The 18,148-nt window shown below is 43.4% G+C and overlaps 1 protein-coding gene across 7 annotated transcripts in view; it reads right to left on the bottom strand.

Annotated features, from left to right (window-relative positions):
- Positions 1-18,148, bottom strand: part of birc6 (baculoviral IAP repeat containing 6) — a 121,646-nt gene that overhangs the window by 52,035 nt on the left and 51,463 nt on the right. For 5 of the 7 annotated variants that reach the window (XM_056395963.1, XM_056395969.1, XM_056395966.1 and 2 more), the window contains exons 54-62: positions 16,575-17,436; positions 16,262-16,405; positions 13,511-13,640; positions 11,745-11,876; positions 10,257-10,418; positions 10,000-10,173; positions 3,979-4,202; positions 2,857-3,190; positions 1,462-1,679 (exon numbers count right to left, since the gene is read on the bottom strand). In XM_056395963.1, coding sequence (XP_056251938.1) covers positions 1,462-1,679; positions 2,857-3,190; positions 3,979-4,202; positions 10,000-10,173; positions 10,257-10,418; positions 11,745-11,876; positions 13,511-13,640; positions 16,262-16,405; positions 16,575-17,436 — 2,380 coding nt within the window. The remainder of the gene's footprint in view (positions 1-1,461; positions 1,680-2,856; positions 3,191-3,978; positions 4,203-9,999; positions 10,174-10,256; positions 10,419-11,744; positions 11,877-13,510; positions 13,641-16,261; positions 16,406-16,574; positions 17,437-18,148) is intronic. The other 2 variants (XM_056395965.1, XM_056395967.1) reach the window with 1 other exon arrangement.

The following is an 18,148-nucleotide window of genomic DNA, read 5'->3' as shown; positions in this document are numbered from 1 at the left end:
AGCGCTAAAGTGTTCTTCAACATCAAGAGACTGAGTCTAAAAAATCATTTAAGGTCTCTGGGCTGGTTGAGTTTGTCTCATGGTCACATGGAGTCAAACATGGATTAAAGTGCTGTGGAATCTAACATGGTGAAAAAGCAGCAAGTCATTTAAGAGTTGATGTTTTCTTGGATGTGCCTTCGTCTCACATTTACAACAGTGGCTCAGCTCTCAGTGGTGGTCTCAAGGACAGTATCCACCACAATGACAAGTCTTTGGCTCATGCACCATACTCTGCTATGACAACTCCATAAACCCACACAGTGGAGGGAAAGGGAGCTGCCATGAAACCATCACATCAATAAAAACATAGCAGGTCTGGTTCAGAACCTACAGGCCATCTTTTGATGCAGCTCTGAGGATGGTTTGTCCTCATTGACCAAGCCAGATAAAGGACAGTTACAACACAGACTTTGTTCACGTCCAGTATCAGATCAGTGTAAACAAACAGCTGCTGCTACCGGAAATCTGGGTCTCATTTCTCCTCTGTCTGTCCCATCAGCCCCTGCTGCTAGGTGCAGTGAAAATCACTGAAGCTGTCACTTGTTTCAGGGATCTTCTGTGTATTTAGGCTTCCACTTCACAGCTGGGCCAATGTTTCAGGCTACAACAGGTATGGACTTGCTGACCTTTCAAATGAAGCAGTGTGTGCTCATCACGCTCACAGGTTCAATATGTCGATATGAACTGTTGAACCACAGAGTTTTACTTCAGCAACTGTTGCACGCCTGAAAACCTAAAACTTAACAGTATTTCAAAAGGAACGAGCTCAAATCAGGAAAACAGAATCACAACATTTTCCTGTTTTGTTTCAATCACCCTGAGACCCCTCGGATCTATCATGTGAGCCCGCAGGGGGGGACCCTGGAATTCTTGTCGATGGCTCCAATTTAAGTGAAGAGATAATAAAGGTGTCCACAAGGATAGGCTAACTGATATTCATACAATACCTAAATAATAGTTTACAACTCAGTACAGCATTTTGTACCATCCACTCTACTGCAATCTGCACTGGGATAATACTATAGAGTTTGGTAGCAACACCTGGCTCCTCCTTAACCACAGTCACCTGTAGTTTCAGTTCCTCATACAGCTGTATGAGTGTAGCTGCTGCTGTAGCTCCTCTCAGCTCTGCTTCTCACCCTGAAGCTCAAAATTTTTTACGTTTCTATGTACGGCGCTAAAAAAGAATAATAATACAGATATACTTCACAGAAACATGCTTCATTGACGAATAATTATTATTTAAAATGTTAAAGACACTGGAGTTTCTCAAGAACACTGAGGTTAAAGAATAGTGGCCAAGTGTTTCTGTACTTTTGGGAGGATGTTTCTGCCTCTGTGTGTGTGTGTGTGTGTGTGTGTGTGTGTGTGTGTGTGTGTGTGTGTGTGTGTGTGTGTGTGTCTGCCTATGGCCCATACCTCAGAGACACTGGTGCTGGCGTTGGGGTTGCGGGGGGCGTGGTGGCTGAGAGCCGACAGACAGGCCAAGATGAGGTGGATGGCGCCGATCTCCAGAGCCATGCGACGCAGAAGCACGCCGTCGTCAGTGGTGAGAGGAGTGCTGCTGAACAGTGCCCGCAGGACGTGGAAGGGCAGCGTGGGCAACACGTTGGCTGATGGAGACTGCAGGATGTGACCTATGAGGAGGAGCCAGAGCAATAAGCTGAGAGCTCCGAGTTCAGCTTTCACTATGACAACTTCAAATCTGGGTGATTTTTTTTTATGATTTTTAGCATAAAATTTAAAACATGAAGCTAAGCACAAGTTGGTTTTCTTTAAAATAAAAATGTATTAACTTCGTTGTTCTTGTGAAATGTTTTTTCAGCGTCAACAAGCAAAATTCAGCTTTGAAAGCTGATATTTGTGTGAACTAAGTTATATAGTACGATGGAGTATTAGGGCCCCATTGAAGAAAAAAAAATCTGAAATTTTCAAGAATAAAGTCATAATATTACAAGAATTAAAAATGTAAAATTTCAAGAGAAAAAACCCCCCAATCTTTTAGGATTATAACTACAACCAATCAAACAGCAGAAAGGACAGTCAGTGTCAGCTGCTGTTTGTCTGTCTCACAATAGAACAGACTCAGTTTCTTCGCAATCTTTTCAATGTCCTGATGATGATGATGCTGATGATGATGATGAGCCAAAACATGAAGTATCTCCTGATAAGTGAAACCTAAAGTAGAACTTCACAGGATGCTCCGCGTTCCTCATTTTAAAGCTTCTGATGTTGCCTCTCTAAAACAAGTGACCCAAAATTACAACTTTATTCTTGAGATATCAGATTTTTTTCCCCTCAATGTGGCACTGCTATTCCATTGTACTATAGCATGAGGTGGAAGATGTAATAAATTTCACTGTCTTATGACAATGTTATTCTAGGACTTAACTGTGATGTTATGTCTTGGTACAGGAAGTTATTCAGTGTGTGTATCTGCTTTATTGAAAGTACAGTTTCGTGAAGACATGTATTGATAAATGGTTTGTATATTGGATCATTTTAAGGAATCACTATAAGATGTTAAGGGAACATGTTGGGTGAATAATGACCCAATTCCTCCCCAGTCTGATGGAATGTGACCTGTGTCACTAACAAGAAGCACAGAGACTCTGACTTCAGTCACTAATGAGGATTCTCACTTCAAAACAAACTAATCATTCATAAAAGATTAAGAGACATTAGAAATATTCAGTGTGTGTGTGTGTGTGTGTGTGTGTGTGTGTGTGTGTGTGTGTGTGTGTGTATGTGCGCGTGCACGGTGACCTCAAGTGAATGTCAGTGCTGGCAGCTGTGCAGTGATTTCAGACTTACTGCCCTCTCCGTCGTCTGTCACTCCCAGCACCAAGCGCAGCAGACACTGGGCGTGCTTCCTCTCCTTCAGCAGCACCTCTGCGTAACCTGGCAGGCGCAGGAACAGGCCGAACGCCGCCAGCGAGTGGGCAGGGATGGGCGACATGGTCTGCACGGAGGACGAGGACGACGAGGACGACTGAGACTGCTGCTTGTTCATGGGCGGTGGCTCAGTGGCGATGGACTCCGGTGCCTCATACACCAGCTCACCCGACTGCTCGATGGTGACCCACTCAAACTGGTCGCTGTCCTTGGGCTTCTCCTGTGTGGCTGAGGGCACCACCGGGGCGCTGACCTGTGAACGACCATCCAGGAGAAGAGACGTCACATAAGCAAAGGTAACAGGTGAATATGAGACAGTGCTGACAGGTGAAGAACGCTGCTGAAGGAGAGGAGACACTGGGTTTCCTTACATACTGTCGATGTCAAATACTGTTACTTTTTCACTTCATCAGACAATGACCAACATCTCATGATCCAAATCAGAGTAAAAGCACAATATTTCATCCAGGAGAAAGACATCTGCAGACATCAGAGCTTTTTTATCATAAAATAGGAACTTTAAGCAGTGACGGTTGAAGGGACGACTACGACATGATGTGATGATGTAGATTCTATGTCGACACTTCCTACTGTTGCAGCCCAACTGTCTCCTACAGGAGAAAGACGAGTTATTTTGTTTATATTCAATTATATCCCTAGTAGTTTTTTCTAACAGAATTACAAGGTTGAGCAAAATAAATTATAGTATGAAGTATAAGTATGAATTTATTAAGTGCAATTTATTGCATTTTATGTGGGTGCAGATTATAATTATATATACATAATTATATGTTTAATATTAACATATATAGATCACTACTTTCTTTCTAATAGAGGGAAAGTAGGCCCTACATGAGACTATTCACAATAAAGGTTTGTGGATACAGTGTGTAGTTGACTCCTCTGCAGTGTAGTAGTAGCTGAGCTGCTGTGGTACCGCTGTCACACAGCAGGTCGCTGAGGCAGCCTCGACTGCATAATCTACGACCTGTTTCTGTCACATGCAGAATAAAGACCAGTCGGACTGAGGCTGAGTCTCACCTGCTGGATCACATCAGGGTAGAGCATAGGCAGCCTCTCTGCGATCAGGGCCAGACCACCCATGCCTGCGAAGACCTGCAGCGGTGACTGGATGGGGTTGGTCTCCAACAAGGACTCGTCAGTGGCGGCATCCAGACATTCTTCACTGGCCATCATTGGTTCGTCCTCAGAGCAGCTGTTGAGTGTGTCACAGTGATCCACTGCAAGCAGAGCAAAGAGAGGACCTGTTGTATGTTCATGCACTGTTTGACATCTGGACACTTAGCACCGTGTTTGTAACCTGAAGAGTCACCATGAGGAGAACCTCACCACTAAAATGTAACCTTTACTTTCTGTTGCATCCTGGGACATGGGACTGCTAAGTGATTCACACAGAGCAAACACTTTGATGTAGTTTGTGTTTACTGAAAGGGAATGAACCAGTTCTTTCTTTACTCAACTCGTTTATATATATGACATCTTTATAATTAAGAGTACACAGCATTTCAATCATTAGGTTTGTGCATCAGATGGCTGTGGCTCAGGAGGTAGAGCGGGCTTTCATTTACCCTACCCTCTTTTATTAATTGTTTTTTTGTGTGTAATAACATGTTTACTTGTTTTCCCTGCAAAACTTATATTTGAACTTTTGTACTGCTCCTGTGACCTGCTCTGCTCAATTCTTTTCAGTTTTATTCTACGCATTTATTTTTGCATTTTTTTGTTTCAAAAGTTGCTGTAATCAAAGAAGAAAATGACCCACATGTGCTTTAACAGGCTCCTGAAGGAACTTCTTTATCCTGTTTAATGTTAAACTATGGGATTTACCACTGGAGCTGTGACGCTATTTCTTTTCAAACAGAAAGCAGGAGGAGGAGAAAGAAAGAAGCTAACCACAGCTTCCAGTCCTCATCACTGCTCTTCACTCGTTCACACAACTTCATGTTTGCAGCTTGAGGTTCCTCGAACCTCATGTGAGATTTGTGATGAGTCCTAGTTTACACTAAAAACCTGATGATCAAAACACACACACAACTGTTGTTCACCACCATCTTACTATGAAGGCATGGCCTCGCTGGTTTATGATTAGATAAAGCTGTGGTGGACTGAGAGGTCATCCCATGTCTTCCAGAGGAGAAGATCAGGTGGATGATTCATCACCCTCAGCATCTCTCTCAGGGGACACACAGTCTCTTGATGAATGAACAGTCAGTGGGATTGTGAATAAAAGGCTGCTCACAGAGATTAACGTGTCTGAACTTCAGAACAGGATTAGAGGATGCTCCTGTTTTCGAGACGAGAGACTCATTTGGCATCTTTCCAGAGGAATAATTACACAGCTCTTCTACCATCATGTTCTTTCAAGTACAAGAACAAACATGGAGGCAAAGGACGACAAACTTCACTACTTCTGTTTGCATGGGAAGAAAATTAGCAATGCACTCCTGAGACTCATTTATAAAGGAAGGACTGAAATCCTGTTCCCGTTTAATGCTTGGAAGAAACTAGTTTTTATAAAGTGAGCAGGTCTACGTGCTTGTGCCTGTTGTGTATGGAAGGTGGGGTGAAAAGCCCGTCCTCAGAAAGACGGAGAGGAAGTGTACAAACAAATAGAACTGCACACACTCGTAGGTGTTCATGGTATTGAACTTGCTGTTCACACAGGACGTGATGAAGCTATTGTGTAAAGAATAAAAACAAGGTTAGAGAGAAGATCAAACCCTGACGAACTACTGTTAAACCTGTCACACCGAGCCAACTGAAGGGTGAATCGGGCCTTTAGCCACCGGTTCAGGAAAAGGTCAAATGGGTGTGTGTGTACACAGACACTGATGTAAATGGAGTCTACACTTCTGCCTGCTGAAAACCAGAGCAGTCACATCTTTATCACGGTCACTGACACTTCCCTCCATTTATCTGCCAGAGAGAGGAGAGGTGAATCTGACAGGTTTGCGGCCACTGCTCAGGTATGGACAGCATGGCGGACATGATGTGTGTGATTTACAGCAGCAGTCATTGGCATGTGTTTTAGAGGCAACACAACTGGACTGACTTCACTGAATACACTCTGTGATTTCACTTACAAAATTAAAGCTGTGAGCAGCGTTGACTGGACCCTCCTCTGGGCTGCTGCAGGATGTTACATGTGCCCAACAGCTTTCATACATGGAGGTGAAACCAACTGTGAGGGAAACTTTAATGACATTTCATATGGGAATACTTTACCAGAACCCAGCCATTTTCACACATTCTTTTTTTAGTTTTGGGAGTTTTCAAACACCTTTAGCTCAAAAACGCAATTCAACTGAGTCCAGTTAATGAACCATAATAATAATAATAATAATAATAATAATCATTATTATTATGATTCAGGAATTACTGTACTGATTATTATTATTATTATTATTATAGTTTCAAGAGGGAGCCTGCACCGGTCTGTACTTGGGCCCCAATAATCAGGGATCAGGGAGAGACTCCACTGGGCCTCTGATCCATGTTATTTGTTGGTCTCTGATCCCTCACAGCTCATGTAATGAATGTGAATTCAGCAGCCACAAAGAGGAAGGACACACTGGTTAAAAAAGCACAATGACTGACCTCATCTAGTGGTGAGTGTCTGGGCAGTGGGCAACTTTAAGAATGAGAGTTTATTCGAGTTCATTGAAAGGGAAGTGGTGAATCAGGACCTGCTCATTCTCGGAATCTCAAGGTTGAAGAGTAACAGGCTGCTGCCAGGCTGCTTCCAGCAGCCTGTAAAAACTGAAGCTTTATAGCTGTGCCTAAAAATCATCTCCTTTCACGGAGGGGTTAAAGCACTGTGGGCACCCTCTGCACCCACAGAAATAATCTGCTCTGTGCTCTGACTGGCCTTTTCTTTTATTAGCCTCAGTAAAAAAAAATTTAAACCCAAGTAATTTTGGAGGAGACCGTCCTGGAGAACAGGGTCAAAGAACTTAATGAGACAGTGGAAAGTGTAGCCACTGAAATAGTTCCTCCTTTTGTTTGTAGTGGAAACTAAACTTGGCCTCTGCACTTCAGCTACTTTCAGAGATTTATTACTGTGTTTGTCTCAACAAAGAAAACTAGTGCTTCAAAGAATAATAATGATATAACTTTCTTCCTCAAACATGATCAGGTATAAGCAGGTTTTTTTAAACACAGATACACTTGCTAATAAAAGCAGATTAACACCCTTTCCACTGCCAGTCTTTCTGTTCAGATAAAGGACACACACAACTGCAAGGAGTGATGTCATCACATGCACTTACAGAGCACACACACAGACACAGTCTGTAAGTCAGTGTCTGAGCCTCTGCGTGAGACGCTTCGATCTGTGATTGTGTGTTTTTAAAACTTATTTCAGGGCTGCAGCTCACTCTCAGAGAGAGGTGTAAATACCTGTGTCTACTGCAGTCATTTGACCCAGGAGTGAATGCTGATTGAACCCTTTTCCATTGTCGACAAAAGCCTGATGTTTTTTGACCAGTGGAAAAGGGGCTATAGAGAGCGCTTGTTAAATAAACCAAGATGTGAAAGCCCTCATCAGTATTAAGGAGAGCTGATACAAAAGGGAGCTGGGCTTAGCCAAAAGGTTCAGCATGAGATTGAACTGTGATTAAACAGGTAAACAATGTTCAGTCTCATTGGATGACATCTCATCACATGTGGCTGCTGTTTCCAGCATTAATAAAGCTTCATGGAGAAATGAAGAATGATGATGTAATGGAGGTCGGGTGGTTTGGTGCGCCGGACACCATTTTGCATTCAGTGTAAACATGCATAAGAAAATCAATATCAGTTTTCATCGCCATCCCCATATCATGTTGCCTTCATAATGAGTTTGTAAAACACAGTGGAAACGTCTCACAAGGATCTACAGGTTCTGGGTGTGTGATGGGCCGGGTCAGTGGAGGAGGGCTGAATGTAAACTGCACTGGGCTGAGGACACAGAAAACACGATCTCACAACATGAACGCTCATGTTCATGTTGATGTAAGTGCTGCTTCACTGGGTGAACACGACCTGCATAGCTCAGGTGGGACTCTGGATGAGTCCTCTACAAATTTAGCATCGTGCTCCTCACAGACAGAACAGCAGCGAAATACAAGTGTTTCTCTTTGTGGCGTCTTGAGACACTTAACTGAACAGCAGAGCCATCACTGATGTCATTACTTCCACCTGTGCTTTTCCTGCTTTTAAAAGCAGACGATGGGATAAAAGAAAGAAAACATTCTGACAGAGCACCCACTTTTATACTGTGAGTACATCTACGATACTGAAATAGTCCAACATCTATCATCAGAATCATCCAGGCAGATGAGAGGAGAGTTTTAAATGGAAGCTGTGGACTGGAGACAGGACAGGTATCTTAACAGGTCTGCACTTTCACCAGTGCTGAGGTCATTAAAACAAGACACTGGTGTTCAAAATGTATCTGACCTAGTACTGATCCTGGAGCAGCACAATCACAACTAACTGGAACCAGTCCTTGAGTCACCACCTCACCTTCTGTCTACAGGAGGGTCAGCAGCTTGAACCCATAAACAACCTGTCCTGACTCAAGGTCCTTCTTTTTATTGTCCCCTGGATCAGACAGGGAGGGTCTCACTGTGAACAAACAACATTCAGCACAGCATGTCTGATAGAACACAGTCTTGCTTTATGCCATTGCACATGAATGCCACAGTAAGAATCACATGCATTTTGTATGAAAGATGAAAAAGCTTTAAACCCCTGAGGGGTGCAAAGGTAAGAGGAGCGACTGTGACTCAACAGTTTGACCTCAGAACCACTCAGCAGCTTTTAGACTTCAAAGCCTTTTCTTTAAAGCAACTCAGGAAATGACCAAAGGACAAGTCCATTAAGTCCTGAACAGCCACTGGACTGGATGGGTACTGCAACAGCCCATTTACAACAAAAAACCTCTGCTAGTCACATGGTTTTCCTTACAAAAAAGATCACCACTCTCATCACTGTCCTTCTACTCCATTCAGATGGTTTTACAGTGGACTGAGGGCAGAGACAGCCTGATCAATGGATCTTAACAGAGCTACAATCAGTATTCACTCCCAGATCCCACGACTGCAGGAGTCACAGGTATTTATCGGCTCCAGCTCCAATCAGCAGTGATGTAAACATGACACAAGGTGGACACGTTAATTCTCAACCCTTTTCCTGCTGTGGCATCTTTCAGATCACCTGCCCAGCATGGTGCTGTTATACCAGAAACACTGTGACTCTACGTTTACTCCTGCTGGTCCACTGTAATGAGTCAGTTTGAACACAATACAGATGATCAGTTATCCTTTTATTAATCTCCTGGTGATGATCAGTGGAGGAGGAGAGATGTGTGAGATGACGTCAGCGGTCTGAGCTCAAACACTTTATAATTAGCCTCCTGATAAAGTTTTTAAAGAGTTAAACGATCTGGGACTAGACTTCTCCACTAAATTACACTCTTTCTACCCTGATATCTCTCCAATCTGCCCCAAAGGTAAATCAGCAGAGGCCACCTCTTCTAAACAAATTCTGGTCAGATATTTTCAAGTGCCTTTAGTATACTATAGTATATAACTGTTATTACTCCAGACCCATATACTGCCATTCACTCTTCAACTTTAACCCATTTGTAACAAAAGACAATACAATATTGCACAGCATTGCGAAGAGGAATATTTTAACCTTTGGAAAACTGAAGATGCGCCTTCTTTTAAGACTTGGCTGGTATCACTAATCTGTTACATCTGGAGAGGATTAGATAAACTTCTGGATAATTATAATTTGGAAAAAGATTTGCACATATACAATATGTGTACCATTTTTCTCTATTCTCTATAAAAGTATGTCCAATGTAAAAGACAACTGTAAACAATACTGCAATACTATAGCAACGTTTACGTGTTTCCTTCTGAAAAACAGATAATAATGGACTACCAACTGGAACAACCTTGAGCCAATTAATAAAACTTTTTGCAGTGTGAAAAGTTATCTGGACTGAACAGAACTCCTCCTCATGTGCTGCAGGGCCACAGGTTTTTGTACCTTTCTCAGTGCGCAGCCTCTTAAAGGAGTCGGTCTTGGAAAGACCTGGGTCAGAGATGACCTTGGAGCCCAGTTTGACGGTCAGGTTGATGGACTGGTAGCCTTGTGGCAGCTTGCGGTCATACAGGAGCGTCAGGAGCTGGGCCAGGGTCATCTCAGGTGGGAGGGGCTGACCTGGCGGGGCCAACACAAGAATCCACTTCAGACAACTCAAACACATTCATCTCCTGTTCACTTTGCATGTGCACATTTAGTACCTGGAAGCAGCTTGTGGTAGAGGTGGAAGACAGGCACACTGATGGTTTTGGCTGAGGGGTCCACACCAGATGAAGCAGTCAGCTTGTCACTCATCACGCGGCCCCTCCTTGATGGAGGTCGAGGAGGGGTTGACAGAGCCCGCTTGGACTGGGACTTTAAGCCTGATGGCAGAGACAAAGAAACATCAAGGACACGGTTGGTCTTGTTCTCATCCACAGAAAAAAGGTTAATATGAGAGTTTTATATTGAAAGCTACCAACAGCTGACATATTTTGCCAGTGTCTATAAATCTGATTATTTTAATGTCAAAACACTGACATGTGTTTGTCAGGTCTCTGAAACAGGAGTTAGTGAAAAATCCAAACACCTCTAACAACAGATCTAACTACCGCTTATTGTGAACTTTACCTGCACTTCTTTATCTGATCTCCTTCACTTATTTAATAGATGTAGGACTTAGTCCTTACACCAAGGTCTCCTACTGCACTGCAGCTTTACTGATATCTCTTTGAATAAAAGAGTCTGCTTTAAATGAGTAAATGTAAATGTTTTTATTCACAATAAATCACCTGTAGGCATGTGTTGTAAATGGGCTGCACTTATACAGCGCTCTTCTAGTCAAATCAACCACTCAGAGCGCATTACAATACATACCACATTCACTCAGAGCTGGGGATCGAACCACCAACCTTCTGATTGGTGCATGACCCGCTCTATGTACTGAGCTCCCAGTTGTGACACAAATCACATTGTGAGAATTTGGACCTAAAATTCAGGCTGTCTTTTTTTTTGCCAAAGTGAGATCTAAGGCCACCAACTTTTACAACAACAAAAGATTTCTCATGTTTGTCAGTTTGACATTTTACAGAGCACATCCCTTAATCATTGACCGTAATGGAGTTAGAGTTCTGAGACCAGAGCCTGAGCCATACCAAAGCTTGATATCCAAAAAAGCCAGACCAGTCCTGTCAAATTTGATCCCTGAACTCGACCCAAGGCCATATCTTTAATTTTTGTTATTTCGTTTACCTTTTCTCACACATAAATCATAACTAATCTGAAAACAGTAGCAGGAAACTGAATATGGCCGATACATGCAGTATGTATAAAAGCTGTTCCTCTTTAATCTGTTGCGTCTTGTTCCACCAACATCTGGAGTCATGATTACATTGTTAAAAGTAAATAAGTGGACGCTTTGTTTTCTGCCTGGTTTGTCTGAATGTTTATTATTCTTATTACTGTTTATCTTATTTTAACGGGGGAATAGTGCAGCTTTAGTACATGTATTGACCTTAGAGACCTTTGTTATAAAATCCTTGATTCTTTTGAAAAGCCCCAATCACTCACTTCAAGTGGCTTCAGGCCCTGAGGACTTTACCCAAATAGCACCAAATGTAATTTTAACAGATCCTATTTTAAGAAAACCTATACTTTGATGGCTGTGTAGGGGATTGGACAAGAGGTGCGTATGGAACAGAACAGAGCACCTGAGGCCACAACAACACTGTAGTTGTCTTGGAAACCACTGTCTGCTTTCATCTTCTCCCTCTCCTCGTGGTTCTTCTTCTCCTTGTCCTCCTTCTGCTCATTGATCAGCTTGGCTGTGATGCTGGGCGTGTCTGTGTTGTGGAACAGGAAATAGAATTTAAAGCTTGAAGTAGTACACACACACACACACACACACACACACACACACACACACACACACACATTCAACAGCAGGTGATAGTGCAGCTCATAGCAACAGTAGGAGAGGCAAATTTTAAACTAATTTTGAGAAATTCTGCAAAAGACAATGTGAATGAATCCACCGTTGTTTCCATCCACTGTTGTATATTAGGAGTTGGTTCATCAAAGTAAACAGCAGATGGTGTTTATTCTCAGGAGTTCCAATTAAAACTGTTACAGAAGAAGAAGGTCCAACAAAATGACACAATTAACAGAGTGCCGTCAAAACTCAAACAGTCTTCCAGTTTCTTATTATTGATCCCTTGGTTAGGATTTCTCGACAGTGAAGGCTGCAAATAAAATAACTCATCCCACCAAATCAAGCCCCCCTGTCCAATCCTGAGAATGATTAAAAATGAGAGAACACACCTTCACAAGTCCATGCTATGATGCGAGTTGAAAAAACATGGTGAGTTCATGGAAGACATGAAGGAAGCTTCAGCCTCTTTGTGATGGCCAAGTGTGCACAGACGACAGAAAGAGAAGTTTAAATTAAGTTAATGGAGCTTTTCCTTGAGTGTGTCAAAGTAGTGGTGCCTCTTGATCATTTCAGCAGTGAAGTCCTGGTTAATCATAATGTGAGTCCCATTATAAGCCAAGACAAGGCATAGGATGGACTGAGGATTGGCAGGACGGCTGTAAGCTTTTTAGGTGATCAGTGACTCAGGGAAGTTCTCTTGCCTCCACAGACTCAGGAACCCATATAAAGTGGAGATTTAAGGATCAGTTTTGGTTCTCTAGGTCCTCTGTCTACAACATCAGCTTTCTCCTGGTCCTTGTCTTCATTTGAGCTGACATGTTGCTACAGCTCAAAAACCTGTACTCTTTCAGTGTTTAATAAAGACTGAATGTTACACAAACTACTATGAATGAGATGAGTGGAAATGGGTCAGCATGTCAGTCTTAATATTTCAGATGGCTTCATATCCTGTCTGTAGGGAGACTTGGCCCTCCCTCCCAGCTTTCACTGATTAGCTGTTTGTTTCAAACTAATGAACTTTGATTTAAACCATAATGTTTTTGTTGTTAATGGTTCCGGTTCAAATGCAGTTTTGTATAATGACTGAATCTAGCTGACAGATTTGAGCAGACTTGAGCTTCTGGTGCGTGAAGTCATGGCAACAAGCTGGACAGCTGCATGTGAAGCTCAGAGACTGAAGAACAAAAAATGTAAAACTGTCCAAATAGTTCTGTCTGAACACTCAGACAGTGAATACTATTTTACAGTCCACAGCTCGACACAAGGGCAGTGAAGAATTTCAATGCAGTATAGCCCGGTGTTTGCTTTACTTGGTGCTTCCATACAAATTAGTAAACAAAAACGTGATTAATTCCCATCTACCAATCACATATTTTTAAAGAAAATTGGCCGATGGTGATCGGTGGCCGATCAATCGGAACATCCCTATTATTACTCTTATAATATTCTTATATTTTACACCAAGCCAAGACAACAGGAACCAGCAGCTAGTTTCATACACATCTGTCTAGTGTGGTCTGGTGAGTTTTCTTCTTTGAAACATACCAGACACCCGGTCCAGAACTTCAGCCAGCGTGGTGGAGATGGGCAGGTGGAGGGTGCGGTACTTGTGGCCTGCTCCATACATGGGATGCTGGATCATGTGACTGGTGGCATTGATGCGTCCTTTGTATAACTGAGAACAGAAGAAAATAGTTTTGTGTTGGTGTCTTAGGAAAATATGATGATCAGCTGAACAGCTCCTGGAAAAGTACTGAGGGTACAATGATTTCACCAGCATATGTGACCAGTGTTGGGAGATGTGGACCAGTCAATTTTTTCTGACAGGCTTTCAGTGTGAAGGCTATGCTGGACTCCTCCGCCCTCCCATCTCTTCTCCGTCTCCCTTTATCTTACATGTTAGATGTGTGACACTGCTACCTGGAGCTTTCAGGGTGCAGCTACAGTGCTGTCAGTGTCAGAGAAATTCAACAAACAAATATATACAAACAGCCTCTCGTGACAGGCCTGACACGTCACCACCACAGACAGATGCAGACACTAATGATACTACAGGCAGGTCAGACTCTGGGACTTAAAGAAAGGGGGGACTTCTAAGACTTCCGTGTCAGGATTCCTCTCAGGTCCAATTCTAAAAACCTGCACCTGCAAAACAGGCAAGAGGATTAGATCAGGCTGAACACTGGGAATACAGAGCCTTCTGTCAGGAAAACCTGCAGCATCCCAGGATGAAAGTGTTTTGACATGCAGAAGACTATCACTGGACACCTACAATGGGCATTCTGGGTAATAATTTGTTTGGTACAATTTCAGTTGCTGTTGAGACGTAGCTCTCAGAACTACAGAAAGTCAGGGGATCACTGACGTTTCAAGGATTCATCATATGGGAATCAAATGCCTGTAAAACATTTAATGGGAATCAATCCATTGACACCGACACTGATGTCTCTAGAGCCACTAACATGTACTGTACTGTTATCAGTGTGACATTAATGATAGCTCTCTGACCTCGTGCTGTAGCAGTAAATATTTATAGAAACATCATGGTCAGCTTCTCTCTGAGGGAATCACTGTGATCATACTGCTGCGCTGTCCCCTTGTGGTCATAACTGAATACTACAGCAGTCATTTACACATGGTAACACACATCGGTTTGACCCGTTTTGACCCGTTTTGACTATATGGTGGGGGCTCGTGTTTAAATATCATCATGTCAGTCATGTCTGCTATAGTTTCCAGAAAGCTTTACATTCTATGACCTCATTGTTTCATGTGGACCACCTGATGATCTTCATCTGATGACCCAACAGAAACGAAAACAAGACTAACACCATGTCTACACAGGAGGTGTTCAGAGACAGTACTGAGCTGCAGGTTAGCTGTGTTTTACACTTAGCCTGACACCCAATTACTGTAGTGATGCAAAAAGGAAAATAGATTTAGTAGAAATATGCTTCGAGTCACGTTTACCAGCGTATAGCGCAACTAAACTTAAACGTATGCTAATTTCAGACAGAACGCAACTTGTGCTGCATTTGCCGCTTGGTTCAGCGCACTGTCCGGTGAAGTCAAGGAGGACAGAGCAAACATGGGCGGAGTTTTCAAAACTTCTAGCGGGATCATAGACTATATATGATCGGGACACATCCACACTGCCGGACACCTCCTGTGTGTTCTGTTGCTGAAAGATGTATCTTTCCTGTGCCCAAAAGAAAGTGAACTACATTTACACATAGTGTCTACCAACAACAAGCTACAGACTGTTAAAATTATGGATTGTATATCTTAAAACACACCTGACATGCCTACTTGGGTAGAAATCTGTCACCAAGAGAGGGCTTTCCTTCCGACGTCCTAATACAAGCGTAAGCTTGTATCGTATATTTCAGGGTATTAAGAGACACAAAGGATCAGTTTCTCCTCCATTTTCGTTTTGTACCGTATTTCAATTGCTGCGTTTCAACTGGCTGCGCACATGGTCATAACAGCGCTCGTGCTTGCTCGCTGGACGCCGCGTTCTGTCTGAAAGCAGCATTACTCTCTCACCTCCACTAGAGGGAGACACAGCAGTGGATTTTCACTGTCCCATCCCAAATCCAGAATGAAAATGACAGAATGTCCTGCCCAATCCAGGAAGAATGACTCTTCTCCTATCCTGTCCCATGTTGTGTTTTTTTTAGGGGAATCCGAATGAAGTGTTTCCTACAGGTTTAGAATTTGTGCATGCAGAGACTCATCGGTTAAGGTTTACAGATGACCCCTTAATGCCTAATATGCAGGCTATCGGAAACACTAGCTCAGTTACTAGAGCAGCAGCTCAGACAGGTGTGTGGCCAAAAATTTGTCTGTTTGAAAAAGAGTGAAATAAAGTCTTTGAATGTAAAATGTAATGGCTCTGCAGTGAGCAGCCTCTGATTTTTGGTGGCTGCATCATGTCAATCCACACACATCATGCACTGGTCAACCAGCCACCAGAGCAAACAGGAGAGAATAAGGACAACAGAACAACTAGCATTATGTTCCGAATAAAGAAAACAGCGTTTATTCATATTAGAACTGCAGATCTATGTATAAAAGCTGACCTCATTTTATTACGATTCCTGTCCCATCCTAGTCACGTGCTAAATAGTGAAACTGACTCCCATCCACTGGGAATCCCACAGGAATCAGCCTCTACACTACACAAGCCTGTTAGCTGCTCTGTGAGGCTCCACAGAGCCAGAAACTACTGAGGACACATTTCTTTCTCTCTGTAGAAAAGAGACCGAGCAGATATCCAACAACAAGGTTACCCACCGGACATGGAGACTGCAGGAAGACTGTGACCTTCTCATCCTCCAACATGAGCTGAAGGAAAAGCCTTCGAATGAAGCCTGAGATGTTTCCAGAGATGGGCACGTTACCTCTCTGGGGTGCAGACTGGAAGAGTTCACAGAGAACCTGCAGCCACAAAACACAGGCTTAAAAACAATACAGTGACTGATCAATATATCTCAATGAAAAAAGTGACTAATAATAAATAAAATACTCTCTGGCTGTGTTTGGTTGAAAAACAAGTCAGCAAATCTGTGTCAGCTGTCAAAACAAAGTGAGTGGTGTGTGAGGACACCTGCGCCATGAGCCGCTGGTTGTTGGGGTGGCAGGAGATACACTGGAGAAAGAAGGCCACAGTCGCGTTCTCCAGAGCCGTCCTCTGCTGGGTGGTGAGACCTCCAGCTTGGCCAGAAGATGCCAGAGAGAAGCGTGACCCTGAATGCTGAGGCTGGGATGGAGAGGGAGCTGCTGCAGATCCAGAGCTCAGAGGCTGACAGCCTGCATTGGCACCGGCACTGGCACTGGAATGGCAAAGCAGGAAGAGCAGTGCGGTCCACAGCGGGTTGACCTCTGGTCCTCCTAACCAGTCCTTCATGGTGTGACTGTTGCCTACTTCTGTGAGGAAGCGCAGCACCGGAGCAGCCAGCTCCGCAGCCAAAGGGGGCCGACTGTGTGAGGTTGAGGAGGATGAGTGGTAGTGGTGATGGTGGTGTCTTCTCTCGGCCTGAGCAGCAGGCAGAGGGAGGTCGGCGCTGGCCAGAAGGCCAACACAGAACTGGGCCAGGCTGCGAACCAGCAGCGAGGGTAAGCCTGAGTCCAGCAGCTGCTCTATAGCCCCCGGAGACTGAGAGGCAGCGGCCAGCGTGGTCAGCTGGGACTCAGACAGATTAGTGGGGGATCTCGCGTGCTTGGAGTCATCTGTAAGTCCTGAGGCGTTTGTGTTGGCATCATGCTGCTTTTTGCCGTCATCAGTCATGGAGAGGCGGCAGTGTTGGGCTTGGGAGTGGCTGGCGCTGGGCGCTGAGACGATCCCCATCCAGGACATGAGCAGGGAGAAGTAGCTGGGGTGGATGTGACACATGGAGCACAGCAGGCTGTCCACGGCTTTCTTCAACACGATGTTGCACGGCAACGACATGGACCAGTTATACAGCAGCCTGGGGGAAAAGTTAAGGAAATCAATAATCAATCAGGAATCTATGTTGTCTGCCTTCAACGGGCTGCATTATCAAAGTTATATAGTCTGTGCATATCAAGACATCTTCACAATAACTAAGATATTACAACTTAATTCGTTAATTACGAAGAAGTTATTTATGCTATAGTCATTTACATTCATTATTCAACAAATATTTATTTTTAATTAAGATAGAAAGAAAAATTCAAAATAAAGATAAAATTAAAGATATACACTGCTCTCAGTGAACCCTGATCTTTCCTCCATCACCAAAGTCTTGGAACAAGACCTTCAGTTGACTCTATTAAAAATATCTTACCTAATGAATGATGGGAAAATAAGGGGAAAAAAAATACAGAAACACTCCACAAAGGACTAGCTCCCTCCTTGAGGGTCTGGGAGTGGACCAGGTTTGGTCAGGAGCATGACCAGTGCAGAGGACAGCCCAGTATTTCTGTACAACATTCAAACCAAACCATCATAACCCACCTCCCCACCTACGTCACTGGACCATAAGAAAACAAACTTACACCTCCCAGTAGTGCACACTTCTTTCGCTGATGGATAGTCCTGACTCCTCAACTCCCCCTACCAAGTACCTGCTATCTACTCAGATCCTAAGAAGGTCTTTCTTGTCTTCTTTTCTCTCTGCCCCTCAATAACTCCCAATAAGTCAAGATATTATAACAATA

This window comes from Seriola aureovittata, chromosome 14, assembly GCF_021018895.1.
Source record: "Seriola aureovittata isolate HTS-2021-v1 ecotype China chromosome 14, ASM2101889v1, whole genome shotgun sequence".
Lineage (NCBI taxonomy): Eukaryota > Metazoa > Chordata > Actinopteri > Carangiformes > Carangidae > Seriola > Seriola aureovittata.
The sequence above is the reverse complement of the archived record's forward strand: the minus strand, read 5'-3'. Positions and strand labels throughout refer to the sequence as shown.